General features: G+C 35.5%; 1 protein-coding gene across 2 annotated transcripts in view; it reads left to right on the top strand.

Annotated features, from left to right (window-relative positions):
* Positions 1-21,471, top strand: part of UNC5C (unc-5 netrin receptor C) — a 368,160-nt gene that overhangs the window by 212,358 nt on the left and 134,331 nt on the right. For both annotated transcript variants that reach the window (XM_019741124.2, XM_019741125.2), the window contains exon 2: positions 2,563-2,784. In XM_019741124.2, coding sequence (XP_019596683.1) covers positions 2,563-2,784 — 222 coding nt within the window. The remainder of the gene's footprint in view (positions 1-2,562; positions 2,785-21,471) is intronic.

Here is a 21,471-nt window from a genome sequence, read left to right on the forward strand (position 1 = left end):
GTCTCTTTCCTTGTAGTGACCTGCTTGTCTTAAAACCCCAAATAAAGGAAATACAAAATGAGATTTCTACACATTTTTACATTATTAAATAATTTTTTTTTCCAGCACTTAACACAGCCCCTTTTGACTTGAAAACATATGTTGACTTTCTCAACTTCCATTAGTCCTCCCAGTAGTTTATAATAGAATATCAGAAGAAAGAGATACATGCTTTGGCAAGGCAGGGTAATCACTTTTTAGTGCCTCTCTATCTTTCTGTCAGATGTGAATGTATAAGTCCTTTGGCTACATTCTTGAATAAGGTAAGATACTATACAATCATCTGATGTCTTGCAATCATCATTCGTTTTAAAGGAACAAATCTCACCTTCTAAATCAATGACTGACTGACTGATTTTTATATTTTACATACCTAAATAAATATATTGTTAGGAAAGACATACAAAAGTTATTGTGTGTACGAATATACACCAATAGTAAAAATAATAATAATAGTCTAACTGACCCACTGCCTTCATGAACAATAATAATTAAAAACTGTAACTAACATTATACAGAATTTGAGTCCGATATGTTGTGGAGCTTTATTGATTATCAGCACTGCCATTACATATAACAATGAGTGCTTTGGAAGGAAAAACTGAATAATGCCTTCAAGACATCAGCTTTGTGCTGATGGATCTGCCCCGCACTCCAGTCCCCATACCTTTGCCTTTCTAAACTATTTTTACTTAAGATGTCTTGAGTGTTCTTGCATATTGACTGAAGAAGCTGGAATTGATGGAAACAAGGTTATCCTTTAGTAACCTGACAGTCTGGGTCCTTGATTTTCAACAATAGAAAAACCAGAAATGATGCCCTGGCTGAAGAACACAAATGAAGGAAATAAAATAAAAAAGAATGCTAGCTACAGGAAACATCGTTCACATGTCAGTGTCAGGAATTTATACTTATGGATCAGCTTTGAAAGCTAGTTTTGCCTGTGATGCAAGTGAAGCCAATTTTTATTGCAAACCAAGTCAGAAAAGCCCGGATGCCTTTACTATTTGACAGCTATCCCATGACCTACAGGAAAAAAGTCCAAGGCCATGTTACTAAGTAGACAAATATCCACATACCCATAATAGGGCAGCAGCTGAATGAGTGATGCAATGAGTTTTGAGCTAATATCTGAGCAACCAGTCTTTAACTACCAATAACATATCCTATGAATACTATATATATGTACTAATATACATAACTACTGAATATATATACTTTTAAAGGACTTGTAAAAACTTTTAATTTTAGCATCACAGTTTTAACTTTACATATTAGCCTAGGGTGCTCAATCAACCTAGGGAATTAATAATAGTTTTATTCCCTCTGTTTCTCATAGAAGAGAATTATCAGGCTTAACTCCATAGTATATTGGAAGACTCTTTTTACCTTGACATTTTTTTAAATTAAAGTTTACTGGGGTGACAATGGTTAGTAACGTTACATGGGTTTCAGGTGTACAATTCTGTAGATGAGGGTAAATGAGGTCAAATATATGGTGATGGAGGGGAACTGATTCTGAGTGGTGAACACACAATGTGATATATAGATGATGTATTACCTTGACTTTTGTAAAATATGATAAGGGGATTTTTAAAAGGCACTTTTGTTATTTTCTTTTTTTTTTTTTAATTTGGAATCCTGCAGAACCCAAATTAAAGAAAAACATACTGCAAAGTGTGCAAACATCTCAAGTGGTTTTAGGTTTCGTTTATTCATTGGTGTTGAAACATCAGGGTAGGAACAATATATTTGATAATTTTCAGTGATGTGAAAAACAAGGCTATTGTTCTTTATGATAATACTCAGTAATATTCTAATGAGGATACTTTTGACTATTCACATAACACATATGACATTTGAGGTATAATTTCGAAATGAGACCAAATAACATTGCTAGATTCTCAGCTGTACTTTAGCTCTACTGTTGGCTCACTTGATATTATCATCTATATTTCCAGTACTTAGCATAATTTTAAGTTCAATAAATATTTTTGGTTAAATCAATCAATATTTCATGCAGTGGCATTTTTTAAAAGTTATAAATCTGATCCTTAATTCATGTTTCTCATATTCCTTCTCAGCTCCTTGCCAAGAATTTAAGATTTACCTATGAGCCTTATACTTTTCAAACAAATTTTTCTAATGATATTGCTTTTGCTTTTGTCAGCTGTCAAGGGTAACACTGTGTAATGAGAGGTACAGTACTCTATCGGGATCATCACAGTGTTTGAGGGACACAAACCTAGGTTCTGGTCACAGTGCTGCTATTTACTACCTGTGTGTTCAGGGCAGGTTATTTCTCCTCCCTGGTGTTGAGTTTTGCCATGCACAGAAATGAGAATGATAATTTAAATCCTTAATTGAGCAGTCAATAGACCTAACACACTGCCTTGTGCATCACACCAGGCACTCAAGTGCTTAATTAGATCATTTATGAGGCATTATTTTTAAATGAGTAGCAAGTGAAGGCAATTGGCTACCAGGTTTTGAATGTTTTCCGCTTTCTTCTTGTTTTACCAGACGATGACTTTTTTCATGAACTGCCAGAAACCTTTCCATCTGATCCACCTGAGCCTCTGCCACATTTTCTTATTGAGCCCGAAGAAGCTTATATTGTGAAGAATAAGCCTGTGAACCTGTACTGTAAAGCCAGCCCCGCCACCCAGATCTACTTCAAGTGTAATAGTGAATGGGTTCATCAGAAGGACCACATAGTAGATGAGAGAGTAGATGAAACCTCTGGTGAGTTGACCATTGCATTTGAACTGCTGTTTAGGATTCACTTACTCACTACTTCAGCATGTTGTCATACTATTCATTCGATTACTGAAATTGAAAATGAAGTTATTATTCTTTGCTAAAATGTTTTGAATCAGTTTGGTGAAGATTTGGTGGTATCATTCCATGCATTGCAAAGTAAAATGTGATGAATACATCTTGATTTCATTCCTGTTGGACTATATGGAATTAAAGCATTCATGCTTAAGAAGATAAATAATGAGAATGAATGGACTGAATTAATGCTAACTGTCCTAGTAAATGATGTCCTTGGATTTCATTTGTGTGTCAAATCTGGTGTCAGGTCAGGTCTAAATATCCTGGGGTTGGGGAACATATTTAACTAAGGATAAATCATGCTTGTTTACATGACCCTCCAATGGTAATTACCCCTTATATTTTTTAAACCATTTGTAAGTGCTGTAGATTCAAAGGATCATGTATCCTTAACTTATATCTAAAAATGAATCCTAATTACCTACCTTATTTAAAGTTAATTTGAGGGTGATTGAGATAGAGATAGTGTGTGATCCAGGAAGAGAAATGGTGAGTGTCGCCACCATCTGAGTGGATCTTGATCTTGGCATGGTTACAGCTCCTGACTTTATTGCTCTGTAAATATCATCCTTAATGGTACTATAAAGGCATAGAAGGGATGAAGTGGATTTTAATAACCTGAGGAATTAAGATTGAGTACAAAAGAAACTTTCTTGATAGCAATTATTTACTCTAGGGTGGGTAACTTAAGATAGTTGTGGAATCTCCTAGAGTTTTTAATTTGGAAAGACATACAGTGGGTTAGGTGTTTTTGCTCTCCAGTGGGGAGAAGAGCAATTTGAACTTTCAGATCCCTTCCAGATCGATGATTTTAAAATATATAGCACATATATTTTAAATATTAAGATTTCACTAATCAGTAATTTCCAAGCTAAATAGTGACATACGTGACAAAAGTGGAAACATTTAAATATCTTCATTTCCCTTCATGAATATCTTTACATACCCAAATGGATACATGTTTTCAAAATCCAAATAGTTATTAATTCACATTTGTATCCAAATTGGGATTAACCAAGGGTGAGCAAAGACCAACCCTTGCAGGAGCTCTGTACTCAATGTCTCTAACACGAGTATATTGAGGTGATGGGACATAAAGAAATAGAACAGACTGTGAGAGGTCTGAGAAGAGGCATGTGAAGCATACATTTATATAACACAAATGGTCTGAGTCAATCAGGTGGGAGCTCTACCTAATAGTTTGTCAATTTGTAAATCAATATGTTCTCTGCATGCGAGCTGATGACAGAAATAACTGGGTATCCAACTGTGCGGTAGCTGACCTCAGGGAATTGGCCCATCTCTTGGTCTAATTACTCAGAAAAATAACTTCACCACATGTCTTCGCAATCTTGAGTGAAATGAGTTTTATTTGTTTTAGCTCATTTATCTGTAAAGATTTCAAACATAGACGTTTTAATGGTAAGAGGAAAAACAAAGAAATCATAAAAGCTAAAATGAGAGTCACAAACATATTTAGGCTTGTCTTTACTAAATTAAAGAAAATGCTTATATGGGAAGATTAGAAATAAAACCAAAACTGTTCTGATATTGAGCATCTCTGACAGTTTCATGCTATGTTGGTTTCATTTTATACACACACACACACACACACACACACAAAAGTGGACACTTTGGTCAACGTTGCTCAAATAGTAGTTCACTATAATCAGAAGTGTCTGGACACTGATGGTAACCATTTTGAGCACTTCTTGCAATTGCAGAAGTCAAACGTGACTTGTATTCATCTTTTGTTATCGGTACATATTGAGTATTACAATTTTAATGTTTTTTTTTCCTTTCTTAAAATTTGTATACTTTTTTGTCACCCTCTCTGTGTGTGTGTGTGTGTACGTATACATATATGTGCACTCACTTTATTTCTGTAAAGCATAGTTTTATTATTTTCACATAAAATTAATTAATATTGCACATACCAATATTTAAAAATACCATTCAAAACAACTACAAATGAAATATATGGCATGTTTTCATTCAAATTCAGGATGGGATAGATGAGAGCTAAGAGAAGATTTGGTAGCTCCAATACTTGAATCGCCTAAGATTCATGGATGGAGTAGAATATAATATGCCTTTTTGTTGTCTTTCGTTTTCATCCAAAACTTTACAAGAAAGTCAGCATCCAAATGATGTATTAGCTTTAAAGTTAGGAAAAAGGCATATACCCTCAGATACCAGTATTATTTGGTATTGTTCTTAACATACTATTCAGTGCAATTATCCAAAACAAATAATTAAAAGATATAAAAATTATAAAGAAAGTGGAAAATGATCATTTTTGACAGCTAGCATGATTTTGGCAGATCTGGAAAAAATGCATTTTTAAAGTAAAGAATTGGAAAAAGATCAAGAGAATCCAGAAAAATGGCTGATAAAAGATTTACATAACCCATCTACTTCTCTAAGTACAGATAGCCAATTCAGATTATAATGGAACAAACGATATCACTTAAAAAGAAAATATGTGGTTATTAAGTTAACAAGAAATTTGCAGAATTTAGAAAGAAAAAGTTTAAATTTTACTCAGAGACAAAACAATGCAATGATTTGAATAAGAGGAAAGACACATCTTGTTCTTAGATAGAAAAACAATGTATTTTTTAAATGTTTGCTGTTTATAAATGAATCCATAAGGTCACCGGTATTATATGAAAAATAATAGCTGAGAGAATTCTAAAATAGGAGTATAATGAGGGAAACTCGGTTCTTTATAAACATATTATAAAGCTAAAGAAGTTAAAAGAGTTTGATCTTAGCAGAGAGACCAGGAAACACTCAAATACCTAAGGCTTTCTACAATGTGTTAAAGATGATTTTTCAACCCACAAGATAGGCATTTGGGAAAGTATAAAATAAATAAATAAAGCTTGAGTGCTATCTCATTCTTTAAAATAAAATAAATTCTAGCTATTAGGGCATAATGTCATCATCATTATCATCATCATCACTAGGAGAAAATTTTGTTGGTTGGTTGGTTGGTTTCAGTGAGGGGCAAAGCCTTTTTAATTAAGATAAAATTGAGAAGTCTTATAAGAAAGTATTATTAAATTTGAATATTTAAAGCAAGAAAACCACAAAGCCAACGTACAGATCCTCCCTCCCCAGAAAAAAACTCCAAAAAAAACAAACAAAAAAGAAACTAACCCTAATTATATCTGTGGACAGATGTTAATCAAAGGGCTAATTTAATTAATATGTAATTATCTCTTAAAATATATTTAAGCAAAAGACCAGCAACCCAATAGAAAATTGAGCAGAATCTGAACACAGAGATACAGGAAAAAAGTGCAAATGGTAAATAAGCATCTAAGCTGACATTGTCCCGATGAAAACAGGTGTTAGCATACAGTACTGATGAAGGAGTGGAATAGAGAATATCTCGTAGTTTGTTGACAAAGTTGCAAACTGATACAATCTTTTTGAAGGACAATTTGAAAATATATATTAATAAATAAATGTATATACCCTTTGTTCAGTAATTACAAATTTAGGAACTATCTATAAATAAAATTCCAAATGAGCACAAAGACTGCATGCAAGGTTGTCCCTGGTACCCTGTTGCAGTAGCATTTCAAGGCAAGAACTGTTTTTCCCTAGGTTGCAATAATGTGATGCTTCTTAAAGCACTGAAATTTCTCCACATATTGTAGCTGCAGAAAAATCTGTCAGGTAGAATTTTAAGTGAAAACGAAAGTACAGAACACTACATGCAATATAGCCTCATTATGTAAAGAAAGAGGATGCACATATATTTGCCTATGCATTGGGATTTCCTGGAGAAATATGCAACAAGTAGTTGACAGCTCAGAATCTGGAGAATCCTTTTATTCTTTGTTTTTGTTTGTTTGTTTGTTTGTTTGTTTGTTTTTTCCAATCTTGTGAATGTGTTATTTTCATTAGAAATAATGAAACCTGAAAATAAAAGCCCAAAACACTTTCTTGCATCTTTTTGCTTGCTATCATAAATCTCCAATCTGTACAGTATTGGGGGGAAATGTATAGCTCTCTAGTATTAGAGCTCTTTGCTTTCCTGTGAAATCAGAAACATTGTTAATGGAATTGAAATTGAACTGCTTGCTCTTTTTTCCCCCTTTGAAGCTTCATTCACCTGCAATTTTGGCCCTCAACTCTCCACTTAAAATAGTCTGATTATAGTCATGTTGGGGTCTTAATGGTTCCTAATCACAAGAAATGTTAGAACACATTGTCTTGAAATATATTACAAGTCAGAGAAATTTTCTTGACATTTAAAAAATCAAATTGGTTCTCAGATGATAGGACAGAGAGAAGTCATTGCAAACAAGTTCACTTTTTATACATACCTTCACCTTAGAATAATGATATTGGAAGCATGTTTAGTGGCAATCAGATACATTGCCTTGCAACTAAGAAAAATCAACTGCATTCAATAAAATCTCCCTCAAACATACCTTCATATCAAAACCCCCCAAAAAATAAAACTGAAGAAAAGAACGAATGTTTTTCCCCCAGGGCACAAAATTCTTCCTTTTAAATTAGGAAGGCATTAAACAGACTCTCTTGGTCTGATGTATGAAACAAATGATTATTTGTACTTACTGAGCAAAGCTATACCATTGATCATAAAATGTACTGATTAAAGATCATTCATTACTGGTATTATTTGCCTTTCCATCATTGAAACCACATTTGCATTTCTTGCAAGTATGTAATATAAAAAACAGAAGAATGGAAAGCAGTATATATTAGATGATTTAGAAATTTTCAATAATCAGAAGCTTTTGATTTTGGTAATATAGTAATAAATACCTGTGTTCTTTCAGAATCCTATTAAAATCTTGATCTGTTCAAAATTTTACGGTTACATTTTTAAGAAAAACTCAGGCTTGACTGCTTGCTTTCTATTTACTTGAAGTCTTTCCAACCCTTGTTTCCATGGTACCTAAGATTCACCATCAAAAAGCAAATATTCCCCTGTATGAAGAAGCAAGGGAGTTTAGAAAAAGTTGGTTGCTTTGAAATTTCAATAATCCCTGAGATTATCCCTTTTTATTTTTAATTGTTCTCACATTAGCAGAATAATGTCAATAGGACCAACATAACAACAACAAAAATAGAATTACAAGCTTTATACTGAATAGGTTATATGTATTAGACCATTGAGTCATAAAAACAATCTTATGAGATAATTTTGGGCTTCTTCTTTTGTAAATGAGAATACTGAGGCTCAACAGGATAAAGAAACTAACTGTCTCCAATTCACATACCTAAGAGGTGACAGAGCGAGTATATGAACCCAGGGCTCTGATTCCAAAGCCTTTGCTCTTGGCCGTTGTACCCAGTGTCTTCCTAAATTCTGCCAAATCTACTAAACACAGAACAGACTTTAAAAAAGCTATGTAATATCATTACCCCTTTTCTCAGGAAAAGAAAATCGGGTTCAGTAGGTCAGCTAAACTTTCATCTTTCATGCTTTCATCTGCCTTCCTTGACTTGTGTCAGATTTTCCATATGTGGCCTTTTGTGATTCATTAAAGTACTAAGTTAAAGTAGTGCTTAGGATTTGATTCTTTTTATTCTTGAGGGTATTAAACATTCGACCAAATAGCAAAAGGTGAACCTTACTAAAAAAAAAAAAAAAAAAAAAAACGGAATTGATGAAGAGGAGCTATAATGGGGCACAAATTTAAGTAAATTGCCTTTACTCAAAATGGAGTTCTTGCAAATATGTTGTGCTCACTCCGGTCCCCATTTGTTGCAAGAGTGGCACAAAGAGATTCTCCTCTTATATTCCTATTTCATATAACTCTTCTCGCCATCCCATCACCAAAAATAGAAATCTCAGCTTTATCCCTTATTCCAAAGTGATCATCAGATACTGCCAGTTCCTTCTCAGGATTTTCCCACAAGACATCTTTCTATTTTTAATTCTTGCGGCTACTCTCCCAGTAGTGGCCTTTATCATATACCTCTTAGATTACTCAAGTAGCCTCCTATCCCTTCTTGGTTTTGTCCTTTCTTTTCAGCAATCCATTCTTCAGGTAGTTGCAAGCCTAAAGCACAGATCTAAGTGATTTTATCATTCTATTTCTTAAAATACAGAGGGTGTCAAAAAATGTATACACATTTTAAGAAACGAAAAACCTGTATTAAAATTATGCTGATGGTAACCACTGTGAGATCTCTTGTAATTGCAGAAGTCAAATGTGACTTGTATTCAACTTTTGTTATCGATATATATTGAGTATTACATTTTAATGCAATTTTTTCCTTTCTTAAAATGTGTATACATTCTTTTGGCACCCTTGAATCCCCTTTGTTCATGGAATAAAACACATCCTCCTTGGTCATATATTCAAAAGCTTCAGTACAATCTGTTCCTGATCAAACTTTCTAGCCTTGTTCTAATAGGTTCTCCCCCAACATATGCCCTATGTATGAGGGTTTTCCCCCTTAAACTTCATTAAGTGAACCACCAGGGTCTTGTAAGTGCTATTTGGGGAACAAAACAAAATAAAAAACAAATAAACAAAAAGCTTTGTGGTCAACTACTTTAAAAAACTACAATAATTATAATACCCTTTTGGACAAAAGAATACATTAAATTTGTGTGTAAAAGTCCCAGGAAAGTTCTGCAATGAAAAAAACTTTTTTTTAACCTCATATTATTTGGCAACTGAACTCTTCTTCACAGAACCTCTATTTAAATATCATGAGACCTTAATGTCACAGTAGGATATTATATAGAAAATGTTGCTCATACAGATTCAAAAGGAAATAGGTGAGATGTTTAATTTTTATTACATGAATGCAAACACTCTTTACACTTTTGTGTCTTAGAATCACAGACATTTTAAGTTATGACACTACAACATTCATTGAAATTCAATGAATTACTGGCATGCTGTTCATTAAATCGAGTGTAAATAATTTTTCATTATCTTAACTTAGTAGCCTTATGGCATATGGAACTTTAGGAAAATAGGTCTGGTCACCTCCTGGCCTTTAATCTTAGAAAGGATATTTGAGAAAGATAATTTATCAAGTCTCTTTTCTCAAGTTATCTCTCTTCTTCAGTCTAAACATTAGGTGCTAAAGAGTACAACTCCATGAAATCAGGGATTATGTCTGTCTTTTTCTCTATTCTAGTTCAATGCTTAACTTTGTGTTGAGTACTTAGTAGGTGCTCAATAAATATTCGTTCTATGAATTAATGATTCCTTTAGACCATGCTTCCCCCTAACCCACCGCTATTAAAATCCTCATCATTCTTAAAGCAGTGTCTCAAACGCAATGACATGAGTGAGTCTTTCTATAATACCCCAAGTCATACATAAACGTGTTTGCCTTTCTCGTTTGTACTTCCATTGTCATTATACTCATATATGTGAGTCATAGATGTGTATTAGGTTAAACCATATGAAATTTGATAATATGTCAACCACTTTTGAAGTACAAAAATGACCGTTTCTTGTAATTCAATCTCATTAAAAGAGTTATATTCATATATATTATATAAAATCTCTGGCTCTTCAACTAGATTGGAATGGTATGTAAGGTTTTGTGAAGCTTTGTCTTTTCTGAAGTTTATAACACGGGGCACTAAGCACAGGAGATGATCAGTAACAGTTTGTTCTGTGGAATTATAGCCACTCATCCTACGACATGTGGATAATGGAAATTTAGTGAGACATACTAATGACGTTTTTATTTGGAATATTTCATGAACAGGTAATTTGAGGAATACATAAAGATAGCATAATACTCTATAAGAGTTGTTTTACACATTTAGTATACACATCAGACCAAGGTATTCTCCATGTAAAATGATTACTTTAATTATCAGTTCTCATCAACAGAGTGAACATTGTCAAAAGGAAGTAAGATGAACTTTGCTTAAATTTTAGTAAATGAGACATAAAATTTGGAAACTCTATTTGAACTTTATTCCGTAATTTGGAATCATTTTTTAAATCAATGGGAATATTGCCTTTGCAAGAATAGAACCTTATATCTGTAATATATTTGTCTGCCAATGAAGATAAATGATTCTGAAATATAAATCAATTATTTTATTGATTTCCTTCTCAGAGGTACTTATTTCAATGTCAGAAACTTTAACAATTTTTCTTTTGCGTATGAGTCTGGCCCCAACATAAAAATAGAAAATTGGCAAGGATCCATTTAGTACATGAAGGCTTTTCCACTGAGTAAATCTGATAATTTAGCAAGAAAGTAGTTAGTGATAACAGAATATCAATTACCCTGAAATATCCTCTTTCATATTCCTCATTTGTTACTGCTCACAATTGATCCATCCTTATTTCCCATTGACTTTTAAGTAGTCAAACATCTAGGTTAATGTGGCCAATACAATCTCAGCTGCACTTATAAAAACATGGTTGGATCAGAGTTCTAGAACTCAGATTTTTGTTGTTGCTTTCATTCCATTCTAACATGAAGATAGTCTCGACTAATTGAGTGGTTTTGGCTCTCTCACTGTGTATAAACCTGTTGTTTGTTCTCATTCCTTTTCTAACTTACAAACAGAAGTAAGTATTTGAAAATTTTTAGGCTGCACATTTGGATTCCTTTTGTTTTTAATCTATCGTGAATTTTTTGTTGTTGTGTGTTCATTTTGGGCAAATATCGATATTATAGACCCTGCACATATTCCAAAACACCCTGACTAAACCATATTTGAAGAACTATGTAATGTAATTTAACTATGTCCCATGGGGAAGATTTTTAATGTTTGAATTGCATACTGTATAGAAAATTTTAATAGTATGTATTTATTGAACAGATCCAGTCCAGGACATGATTGTAAAGTAGAGGCAAGAAAACACTACATCTTTCAATGCAGTTTTGGCAAGCTGTGTTTCATTAGAGGAAAACAGAAATTTTCTAAAATTATATACAGCGAGAGTTAATGTAATGAACACAAAGGAATTCTCCCCTGCCAATTAAGACTTAGGGCAGGGTTACTTGTAATATATTACTCCTTTTGCTTCTCACAGCTAAGATAAAAGCACTGATTCCTACAATTTAATTAAGACTATGTATGTGTATAAGCAGATATGTAAATACACACACACATTGGTATTTGTGTGTGTGTTTGTGTGTGTATTTTCCCAAATTTAGAAAAGAGAAAATCAAATGCTACCCACCCCCAGGCCCACACAAAGGCTACAAGAAAAAGCAAGCGTCCAAGGACTATTCTTCATCTAGATTACTTGCTATCCAAATAGGGCATTTCAGGAGCAAAACTAGTGATTGTGTTGCTATAGCAATTTTGCCCTGTGCCCAGCAACCATACGTATGCTGTGGCTTAGAGTTTTAATATGCCCACTTCAAAGTGAGAATAGCACAAGTGTTAAAAGCCATAATGTATTTTTAATCTAACCTTTGGCTAAAATATGTGAGGGTTTTAATGAGAGTCTCTGGTTTATTTTCATAAGAAGGTACATATCTAATAGAGTTCTGGATTGTAATATGAAATGAATTAATCACTTTGTTTAAGGAATTTTAAGAAAATTTTCAGTTTAAAGAGAGAGGATTAGCTTTCGAAAGAACATGGCTTTCTCTCAAAATTTAAATGTTCTTTCCTGGTTGATAATTATTAAATAATGACTCAGGTTGTTCTTTTGATTCTGTGATGTCATAAATTGTTATCTTTTCTGTTTGAGTCTCTGTATTGCTAAATCTTACTATCTAATATTCTCTCAATAACTGGCTCAAAAAGTCTAGTGCTTTTTTCTCTCCTCACTCCCACATGTTGGGGGGGTGGCATTTTGAAGACACAATAGAATTTTTTAGTTAAAGATGCCACAATGAATGAGTAATCTAATGCTAAAACTCAAGGGGAGAGGGCTTAACTTGCACTGGACCCCTTGAGTCTTCTTCCCCAATACCATCAATCCCTCAGCTAGGAATTCTCGGGTGCTCGTGGGAATAACTATTGAAATATCCACTCTTGCCAGTTCTTTTGAAAAGCACTATTTAGAGATACAAGACTAGCATGCAAAACATGACAGCTGCAATGAGCTCTAACCAAAAATTAAGGACAGCTTGTAGGAAGTACAGTATCTAGCAATGAAAACTAATTCATATTAGGGAAGTCTTGGACTCACTTATGGTTTCATCTAGGGTTTAACCTGATCTCAGTTTTGGAAGAAATCTCCAGGAACACGAAGGCAAGAGCAGCAAGGAACTATTAGGGCATTAACTGTCACCCTGACGGGGTTTGATAATCGTGGGGAGGGGAGGATTTTGACAACACCTATGGCCTGGTCCCACCCCAGAGAGAATGATTTAATTGGGAACAGGGCATAGCTCTTTCTTTGTCTGTTTTTGTTTTAAGCTCTCGAATAATGCTAAATTGCCAGGCTTGAAAACCAGGGCAAGAGGAGACAGTGTTGTGAAACGCAGCAGAGAGGAAGTACATAGACGTGCTATTCAAAAACCATGACCCAGATATTTTACATGGTGCTGTAAGGAAAGACACAACTAAGACGTAATGCTCTTAAGATCTCAGTTTAGGGGAGGCAAAAAAGAGAAAGGCAAGAGAGAGGGAGAGGGAGAGGGAAAGGGAAGGGAGAGAGAATGCTTCACCATTTGCTCGTGTTCTCCTCTGATTATGAGAATAAATTCATGAAACCCCTTGATAGTTCCATGGTATAGAGTTACATGGCAGAGAGCCCTTGCTTTCTTCAATATCCTTCCGCCTGTCTCTGCATATTAAACTTCTCAGGCTGAGGTATAGCAGTCTCCTGAGGGAAGAGAGGGGAACTCTAGGGCTTGAGTGAATTAAAATTTACCTGAAAAAACCCAGGGGAATGTTTTGTACAAGGCAATTCCAGGAATGGCAAGGAGTGAATAACACGCATCTTTTTATAGCTACTGCCTTTATGATGCTAGACAGCGATGCCCTCTGTATGAAATGACGTTAGAGCCCGAATGGCTACCTCCCCCCACCCAATGCTTAGTGCATTTGTGGGCACAGAAAAACACTGCATGGCAGACAGCTTTTTCTCACCATTATGTCAGATTTTTTGAGTCCACCCTTTGAAAGTAGAGACAGAGTAAATGCCCTTAGTCATATTCAAACTGTATTAGTTTCCTTATGCTGCCATAATAATTTACCATGAAATCCATGGCTGAATGCAACAGAAATGTGTTCTCTCTGTTCTGGAGGCTGTAAGTCTGAAATCCAGCAGTGCCACACACCCTCTGGAGACTCTAGAGGAAAATCTGTTCCTTGTCTCTTCCAGCTTCTGGTGGCTTCCCTGGATTCCTGGGAATCCCTCCAATCTCTGCCTTTGTCTTCCTATCATCTTCTTCTCTGTGTCTGTCTTCTCTGTGTGTCTCTTATAAGGACACTTATCACTAGATTGAGGGCCCACCTGCATAATCCAGGATCTCAAGATCCTTAATTTAATGGCATCTGCAAAGACCCTTTTGGCAAATAAGGTAGCATTCACATTGTGAGGAGGCCTACTTGGGCATGTCTTTTTAGGAACCACCATTGATTCCACTACACTCACCAAACATCTGTCAAGGAAAAGTTACCTAATACGGCAGTTCAAAAGAGGAATGAACCTTAATAGACACCTCACCAAGAAGATACACAGATGGCAAGTAAGCATATGAAAAGATGTTCCATATCGTATTTCATCAGCGAAATGCAAATTGAAACAACTTTGAGATACCACTACACACCTATTAGAATGGTCAAAATCCAGAACACTGACAACACCAAATCCTGGCAAGGATGTGAAACAACAAGAACTCTCATTCATTGCTGGTGAGAATGCAAAATTGTACAACCACTTGAAGCACAGTTTGGAGGTTTTTTACAATATTAAGCATATTCTTACCATATAATACAGTCATTGAACTTCTTTGTATTTACCCAAAGGAGTTGCAAACTTATGTCCACACAAAACCACAGATGTTTATAGCAGCTTTATTCATAATTGCCAAAAGCAGGAAGCAATCAAGATGTCATTCAGTAGGTGAAAGCATAAATAAACTGTGGTACATCCAGTCAATGGAATAGTATGCCGCACAAAAAAGAAAGGAGCTGTCAAGTCAGGAAAATATATGGAGGAAACTTGCACACATATTATTAAGTGATATTAAGTGAAAGAAAGCAGCATGAAAGGGCTATATACTGTTTGATTCCAACTATATGACATTCTGGAAAAGACAAAACAATGGAGACAGTAAAAAGATCAGTGGTTGCCAATCTAAAAACAGAGGGAAAGGAGACGTAAGTGGAGCACAGAGGATTTTTTAGGGCAATGAAACTACGCCATATGCTACTATAATGATGGATACATAGCATGCTTTTTTCTAAATCTATAGAGTGAATGTTAATGTAAACTATGGACTTTGGGTGACAATGATGTGTCTATGCAGGCTCATCAATTGTAACAACTCTACCCTGTAGTGGGGATGTTGATCATAGAGGACGCCGTGCATATGTAGGAGTAGGAGGCATATGGGAAATCTCTGTACCTTCCTCTCAGTTTTTCTGGAAAACATCACTGCTCTAAAAAGTAGCCTATTAAATACCATGAAATAAAAAGGCCATGATGGTGGAGGCGGTGAGTAGGGGTGGTGCGAACCGAAAGTGAAGCCATATACCTGGCTAATTACCCTCGTGTGGTCAATTTTTCTAAATTAATTACAAATGTAACAGGCAATGTAAGCATTTCCTAGTATTCTTTACCAGCTTTCTGAAGCCTCTCCCAATCTGTTGCATTGTACTGTGGGCCAGATACAGGAAAAGAACTGCTCAGTCAGGCTCCTGCGTATCGCTCATTTTCTTCATGTCCATGGCATCCTTGCCAACCTCTGCAAGCTGGCAGTTGTCCTGTTTCATGGAGACCTGAAAATTCTCATAACCATGTTGCTCCTGAAAATTGTTTTCCTACGTAGTTGCCAATACCAAACTAAAATAGCCAATATAATCAAAAGAATATCACTTGGTAATTTCCTACACACACACACACACACACACACACCACACCACACACCACATTTCCCTCCACACACTACACACCACACACACACCACACACCACTACCACCACCACCACCACCACCACCCCCACACACACACACACCTCCTTGGCCTAGCAACACAATGGGAATGTAAACACGTTGTTAATGCAAGTCGCTCTCAGTTGGCTTCCCAGATGGCTTAAATTCAATAGATTTTTCCCCCTGATTTCCTCAGCTTCTCCTAGCAAGTGCTAAACAGCCATTATGCCTTTTCCTGCACATTGAGATTCATCTGCAGCTACTAAACTGCCTCCAAAGTGCTTCAATTTTGCATGAGCACTAAGCTGGGGACTGGGAGACATTACCCAGTGCTGAAGGCCGGGATCATTAGAAAGAGCATGTAAATCCTCTGAACCAGAAATAAAAAGTGCAGAGATTTCCTTTGTGAAGTCCCCACTGCAGCTTTATGTAAAACACAAACCTTTGGCAAGATTTTATGTGGTTTCTTTTACCTTCTAAATTTTATTATCCCCTTTTTAAACTTTGGCATATGTGTTCTAATTTTTCTTTTAAAATACTGAGATTTATTTCATAGTCAGAAAGATATGAAATAATAGCCATGCGCTTTCATTATTTCTCTTCTGAGGACACCAGATCCCGCTTCACTTTTAATGGGCATGGAACTTCAAAATATTGCTAAGAAATCATCCGCAGGATAGAGGTTTAAAACAATCTCTAAAACTGCTGAGTAGGCAGAAGCTTGGGGCAGGGGGAAGCATTGGCATATCTCATATTTATGTAGGGGACATAAATCTGCATTATTTAAGTAAGTACAGATGTAGGAAGTATACAGATATTGCACTATGGAGAGAGGTTGGCGTAGAATGTAAAGAGGATTGTGAAAATTATCAATGAGCAAAAAGTGATTGTATTCTCATTTTTCAAGAGACACAACCCTGTCCATTATAGATACATTATTACCTACAAGTTTTTTTTGCATTTTTCAAGGTGAACATACTTTTACTTGTACCTGATCGGTATTTCCATCTCTACTGTCCTCCCAGTCTGTCAGACCAGCTTGCTCAAATGTAAAGCATGTCTGTGGTCAGCTGGAGCAGTACCTCCAAGAGGATGGGTGCAGTATTTCTGAGTGTCCTGCCATCCTGCCTGCTGTGGTGCTGGGCCAGGGCCCCAAGCCCATGGAGTTGTCACAAAAAGCACTTATGATGGAATGATTGACTCTCCATCCTCATTTAGTATTTCCTTTGAAGTAGAATTTTTTGAACAGCTAGTATAACATTTTTAATTTTTTTTTTAATTTTTTGGCTATAGTATATCCATTCAAGAGTAATAAACCAGGCTCCTTTTACATGATTGCTCTATAATTATTTCTCTTTTTCTGTATATGTATGTAATAAGTCAGGCTATCTTTTTTTTAGTATTCTGAGAGTATAAAATGTACATTTATGATCAGACACCGTAGCTCGTTAGTTATCTCTAAATGTATTTCCAAGCACATTTATTAACCGTTGATTTATTCAACACTGCATATGCAAGTGGGATCTGACAGAAATGTGACTAAATGGGTTTATAATAGAGTATGAAGGAAATGCATTCCAACTTGTAGGTAAAAATAAAATTCTGGATGAATGATATACATATAAATATACACAGTAATGTTAGGTACATATGTATACTGTCTCTGTAACGTATCCATTTTATACTGAAACCCAGTTCTTTTTGTCAGCATGTTGTATGTATCCTTCAAACTGAATAGTCCTATTCATTAATTTCCCTTTACTAAAAACATGGCTAATCATGAAAATGTCATCATCTTTATTAGCATTAGTATCATCACAAAATATTATTTACTGTGACTCCACACCTCCTGACACTGAACCACACATATTAAATAGCTAGCTTTCCTGTTCTCCCATGGAGATTGTTTATCCACTAGGGTGGATACATTTATAAAAGAAAAGAAGGAGAACAAAACTTTGCCTGGAGATATGAACAGACACATGATTGAAGCTGTTTGTTCAGTTGGCAGTATTATACACTTACATAAATATCTCAGGGAATTGGAGCTCATGGTGGGAAACAATCATTTTTTTCTTCTTCTTTGTGCTGCTAGTGCAGAACGAACATGAAGACAAGTGACACACAGCAGTCAGAATCTTCTGAAAAGAGAAAAATGTTGCAAGCATAACATTTTGAAAGTCATATTTTATTACATAATAAGAAAAATCCCCTGTTTTTGCAGCATTTTGAGCATAATATTACAATCACATATTCAGATATTTGAAAATTCAGAATTAATAACAGTTTTTCTCTGGGTACCTAACAAGACATTGCCAAAATAATAATAATAGCAATAATTATTTGGAACTAAGCTCTTGATTGTGGTTAAAAAAGAACCAAAGTATTAGGAGATTTATAGCTATTTTTTTCATCTACTTATCCAATAGTCGTTTATGAAGACTCATTGTGTGTCAAGCATATTATAATATATCATTTAAGTCTGTATTATGCTGAGCTGTAGGGTGGCTGGTTAGGTCAGTTGGTTAGAACATGGTGCTAATAACACCAAGGTTGCCGGTTCAGTCCCTGCACGGGCCGCTGCGAGCTGCACCCTCCTTAAAAAAAAAAAAAAGAAAAGAAAAGAAAAAAAGTTATGCTGAGCTGCAGTAACAATTAGAACACCCCCCCAACCCCCCCCCGCCCGCAGCCAAAGATACAATGGCTAAACCACAATAGAATGGTACATCTGCTTGCACAACAGTTCCAGGAAGGTGTCCTTGTTGTTCCTTTGGGTTAGGCCTGGACGCAGACCCCTTCCATTTGTGGCTCCACCATCTTCTTAGGCCTCATCTTCTTCGGCATCCGGCCCGCAGAAAAGAAAACACAGAGCAAGGAGGACACTTACCAGCTTCTTCCAGCAGTGTGGCTGAGAAAAGGTGCATGTTCCTTGCACTCATGTTCTATTGACTAGAATTGTTTCTGTGGCCACTTCTAAAACAACGGAAGCTGGAAAATGCAGTCAAGATGTGTTCCCTGGAAGATCTAAGAGCTCACAGTCTTTGTCTATACAAGGACTTTCTCTTCAAGATGTCTTTTGATCCCGTAACAATCCTGAGAAGTACACTGGGGAAGGACTATCTAATTTATTGATATAAAGTTTAAGAAAATGAGAAATTTAATGCCCTGCCCAAAGTTACTCATGATGATAGCCAAGCCAGGACCAAAAATCTGGTTTTCTTCCTTTTGGTCTAATGTTCTATTTTCTTCTACATTTAGCTCTTTCTGTCAATAAAGACTTTCATACTATAGAAAACAATAGTCGAAATTTCATTTGCCTTGATAACTATGAGTATTTCAATGTCATTGGGATTTCTTAAAAATTAAATTTCTTGGTTTTCCTATTGACACTTCCACTCCACTGGAGTAGGACTTCTAATACTCAGAGCCAGTTCTCCTCTCCTTCCTGGGCACACAGGAATACTACAAGTCCTGGCATCCTTGTGGTTTAGCTGGGCCAAGCAATTATTTCTATCCAGCAGGCTAGGAGCAAAAGTTATGTCGCCACTGCTGAGCCAGGTCATTCAAAAACAGGTGTAAGCAATCTGTGCTCTCCTCTCCTTGTTCAGAGACCCTGATAGCCATGGTTGAGAGGCTGTAGATTCAAGATAGACACAGACTGGATTACTAACAAAGCTCGTGTAGGACAGCTTCCTTGAAGACTTTCGTGATAGGAAGATAGACTTTTATTTTGTAAAGCCTCTGAAAAGAGAGGTGTTATTTAGTACACAGCATAGCATAAACTCTTCTAGCTGCTGAAATCATATGAGTATTACATGTATCACTTCATTTAATCCTTAAAACAATCTATTGAGTTAGGAATTTTGATTCCCATTTTCCTGTTGAGGAAAGTGATATTTAGGGAGGTAAGGGAATTTTCCCAAAGTCATACATTTAGTCATTGGATGAATCAGAATTTGAACCAGATCTTTCTGTAAAGATCATACTCTCAATTAACTTAATTGCCAAGGATTAATTAAAACTAAGGTTTTACTGGCATATGTAGCAATATTATCTTCTGAAGTTCTACCTAAAGCCTTATGTTTACCAAAAACTAAGTATATGCAACTTAGAATCAGCAGAAGAACAGAAACATTTTCTGTATTAAGAAAGTGGGGGCTGGTGATTAAGGGCTTTATACTAGGTTGCATTGTTTTTATTAAATTATCTCTCCTTTTGAAAAGATAAAAGAATGATTTGAGGCAAGGATCTCAGAACACATAGGAATATTTGGGAATGATCAGAACACAGTTATTACTTAGTCCCTATATAAAGTTAAAATTGAAAATTTGTGTTTCAGCAGGAGATCAAAATACCCCTGGCTTGAAAATATGAAATGCTAATGTTTTTCATCTCGGTTTGGAATTTTACAAGTTAAAATTTTCCTTCTTGTTGTGGATTAGTCATTTTTTGCATACTGGAGTTCTTTTAAAAATATAAAAAGAATAAAGAATCTTTTCATTGGCACTTGATCTATGTTTACTCAGCTATTATAAACAATTTTGGAGGCATTATGATAACTCTACTTTTTTCCCTCATTCTTAGTGTGAATGCCCAGCATGTTCGAAGTTTCAGTCAAAGTTGTTTTGAAAATGTCTTTCTGGCCACCATAGGAGGTACAACTGCCATCATAACTGAAAGTTCCTTTCCTCTAAGAGATAATCAGATGCAATCACATATCTTTTAAATAAATGTATAATAAGGTACTGGGGAAATATTCTTTCATTAATTCAACTGAAGTTTATTGTATGCGTACAGTAAGTGCCAGGTATTATTCTAGCCCACAGCAACTGTGTGCAACACACAAAAACCTCTGCCCTGATGAAACTCACATTCTGGTTGGAAAGTGAGGATTCCAGACGACATCCCTGTGCTCATCAATTTTAAATCTTCATTTTAAATATGGAAGTTTGCTCATTCTACCCCAAATTAGTCAGAACTCACTTCCTTAGTAATTTCTATTCAGCTGCTTAATGTCCCTGCCTCACCTGTATTGTGGAGTAAGGATTTAATGGTTTCCTGATAGATGAGCTGTGCAAGCATTTTAGTTGCTGAAATAAGTAGACTTCTACTCCTCATGTCAGCGTAGTGCCACTCTACCTGCACTTCAATATAGTGAGGAATCCGTGGGGTCAGTAGGATCCTGAACGACTTGGCTGAAAGACAAGAACTTTAAGGCAATTCCCTAGAACTCATTCCCTCTGTTAAAACATCATTTCTAAATATGGTAGCCAGATTTTCATTGCCCTGGACAATTCATGTCCCCAGCCAGACCTAACTCTCCTAACTTGGTTGAAAATTTCAAAACCAATTATGTCTTCCTCAGCTGGGTATGCACCTATAATTTCTTATCGCGGTGCTTTTCCCGCTCCTAGGTCTGTGTAGTAGCTCCAATGGTAATTTTGTCTAGAATACAGTTTTATTCTTTAAAAAATTTTGACTTTCCAAAAGTCAGATAGTGAATACGGAGCTGGAATTTATTTTCTTATCTAAATAAATCATTAAG

Source organism: Rhinolophus sinicus, linkage group LG02 (assembly GCF_036562045.2).
Source record: "Rhinolophus sinicus isolate RSC01 linkage group LG02, ASM3656204v1, whole genome shotgun sequence".
In the NCBI taxonomy this organism is placed as follows: Eukaryota; Metazoa; Chordata; class Mammalia; order Chiroptera; family Rhinolophidae; genus Rhinolophus; species Rhinolophus sinicus.